Here is a 1,549-nt window from a genome sequence, read left to right as displayed (position 1 = left end):
TGGACAGAGGGATGGACAGAGGGATGGACACTGGGAATGGACACTGGGAATGGACGGAGGGATGGACAGCAGGATGGGCACTGGGATGGACACTGGGAATGGACAGTGGGATGGACAGATGGACAGCAGGATGGACAGAGGGATGGACAGCAGGGATGGACAGCAGGATGGACAGAGGGATGGACAGTGGGGTGGACAGCAGGGGTGGACAGCAGGGGTGGACAGAGGGATGGACAGAGGGATGGACAGAGGGATGGATAGTGGGGTGGACAGCAGGATGGACAAAGGTATGGACACCAGGATGGACAGTGGGATGGACAGAGGGATAAAAAGTGGGGTCGACAGCAGGATAGACAGAGGGATGGACATTGGGAATGGACAGTGGGATGGTCAACAGGATGGACACTGGGATGGACACTGGGAATGGACAGTGGGAAGAACAGCTGGAAGGACACTGGGAGTGGATACTTGGAAGGGACAGCGAGAAGGGACAGCAGGAAAAGGGACGGCCTCAGCCCTCACCGATGAACTGCGTGGCCTCCCCGTGGCCCTGCTGCTGCTTCTCCTTGAAGAGCTTGTAGCAGGCGTTGGGACTGGCCAGGAGCAGCCGGAATCCCTGCGGGACAGAGCCCGGGGGTCACCCCTGGTGTGGGGATAAAACACCCCAGAGTCTGGCTGGGAGGCACCACGGCCATGCCAAACCCAGCCCCGGGCCATGGGATGGCCACAGAGATCCCAAATCCACTCTGGGGCCATGAGATGCCCACAGCAATCCCAAATCCATCCCTGGGCCATGGGATGGCCACAGAGATCCCAGTCCATCCCCTGGGCCATGAGATGCTGCAGACATCCCAAATCCATCCCTGGACCATGGGATGCTCATGAAGATCCCAAATCCATCCCTGGGGCCATGGGATGCCCATGCCAATCCCAAATCCACTCCGGGGCCATGAGATGCTCGTGCCAATCCCAAATCCATCCCTGGGGCCATGAGATACCCATGCCAATCCCAAATCCATCCCTGGGCCATGGGATGCCCATGAAGATCCCAAATTCATCCCCAGGGCCATGAGATGCCCACAGCAATCCCAAATCCATCCCTGGGGCCATGGGATGCTCATGCCAATCCAAACCCATCCCCCTGTGTCACCCCAAAGGGGCTCCATCCCCCAGAGCCCCCGGAAGGACAAACAGCAGGCAAAGGGGATTTTTGGGGCGCTGTGAAGAGCCCCGTGCAGGCTCTGGGCTTGGCACCTTCCTGTCCAGGGCAGGGACGAAGGTGAGGAACTCATCCACGTGGCCCACGCTGAGCCACTCCGAGTAGACCTCGAGCGGCGCCTGCACCGTCTGCGCGTAGAGGAAATCCCGCACGGCGCGGCACATCCTGCGCCCGGCCATCCTGCGGGACAGGCTGGGGTGGGCACTGCTCCTGCCCCAAAACCCCACCCCAAAACCTGCTCCCCGCCTCAAAACCCCAACCCAAAACCCCAACCCCAAACCCCACCCTAAAACCTGCTCCCACCCTAAAACCCCCGCCCCAAAACCCCCC

The 1,549-nt window shown here is 60.6% G+C and overlaps 1 protein-coding gene across 1 annotated transcript in view; it reads right to left on the bottom strand.

The window, feature by feature from the left end:
• Positions 1 to 1,549, bottom strand: part of LOC102037845 (protein-arginine deiminase type-4) — a 36,667-nt gene that overhangs the window by 18,963 nt on the left and 16,155 nt on the right. Inside the window, exons 9-10 of the mRNA XM_031062977.1 lie at positions 1,255 to 1,399; positions 523 to 616 (exon numbers count right to left, since the gene is read on the bottom strand). Coding sequence (XP_030918837.1) covers positions 523 to 616; positions 1,255 to 1,399 — 239 coding nt within the window. The remainder of the gene's footprint in view (positions 1 to 522; positions 617 to 1,254; positions 1,400 to 1,549) is intronic.

This window comes from Geospiza fortis, unplaced genomic scaffold (genome assembly GCF_000277835.1).
Source record: "Geospiza fortis unplaced genomic scaffold, GeoFor_1.0 scaffold4, whole genome shotgun sequence".
NCBI classification, from domain to species: Eukaryota; Metazoa; Chordata; class Aves; order Passeriformes; family Thraupidae; genus Geospiza; species Geospiza fortis.
Note: the sequence above shows the minus strand (reverse complement) of the source record. Positions and strands in the feature narration are given on the sequence as shown.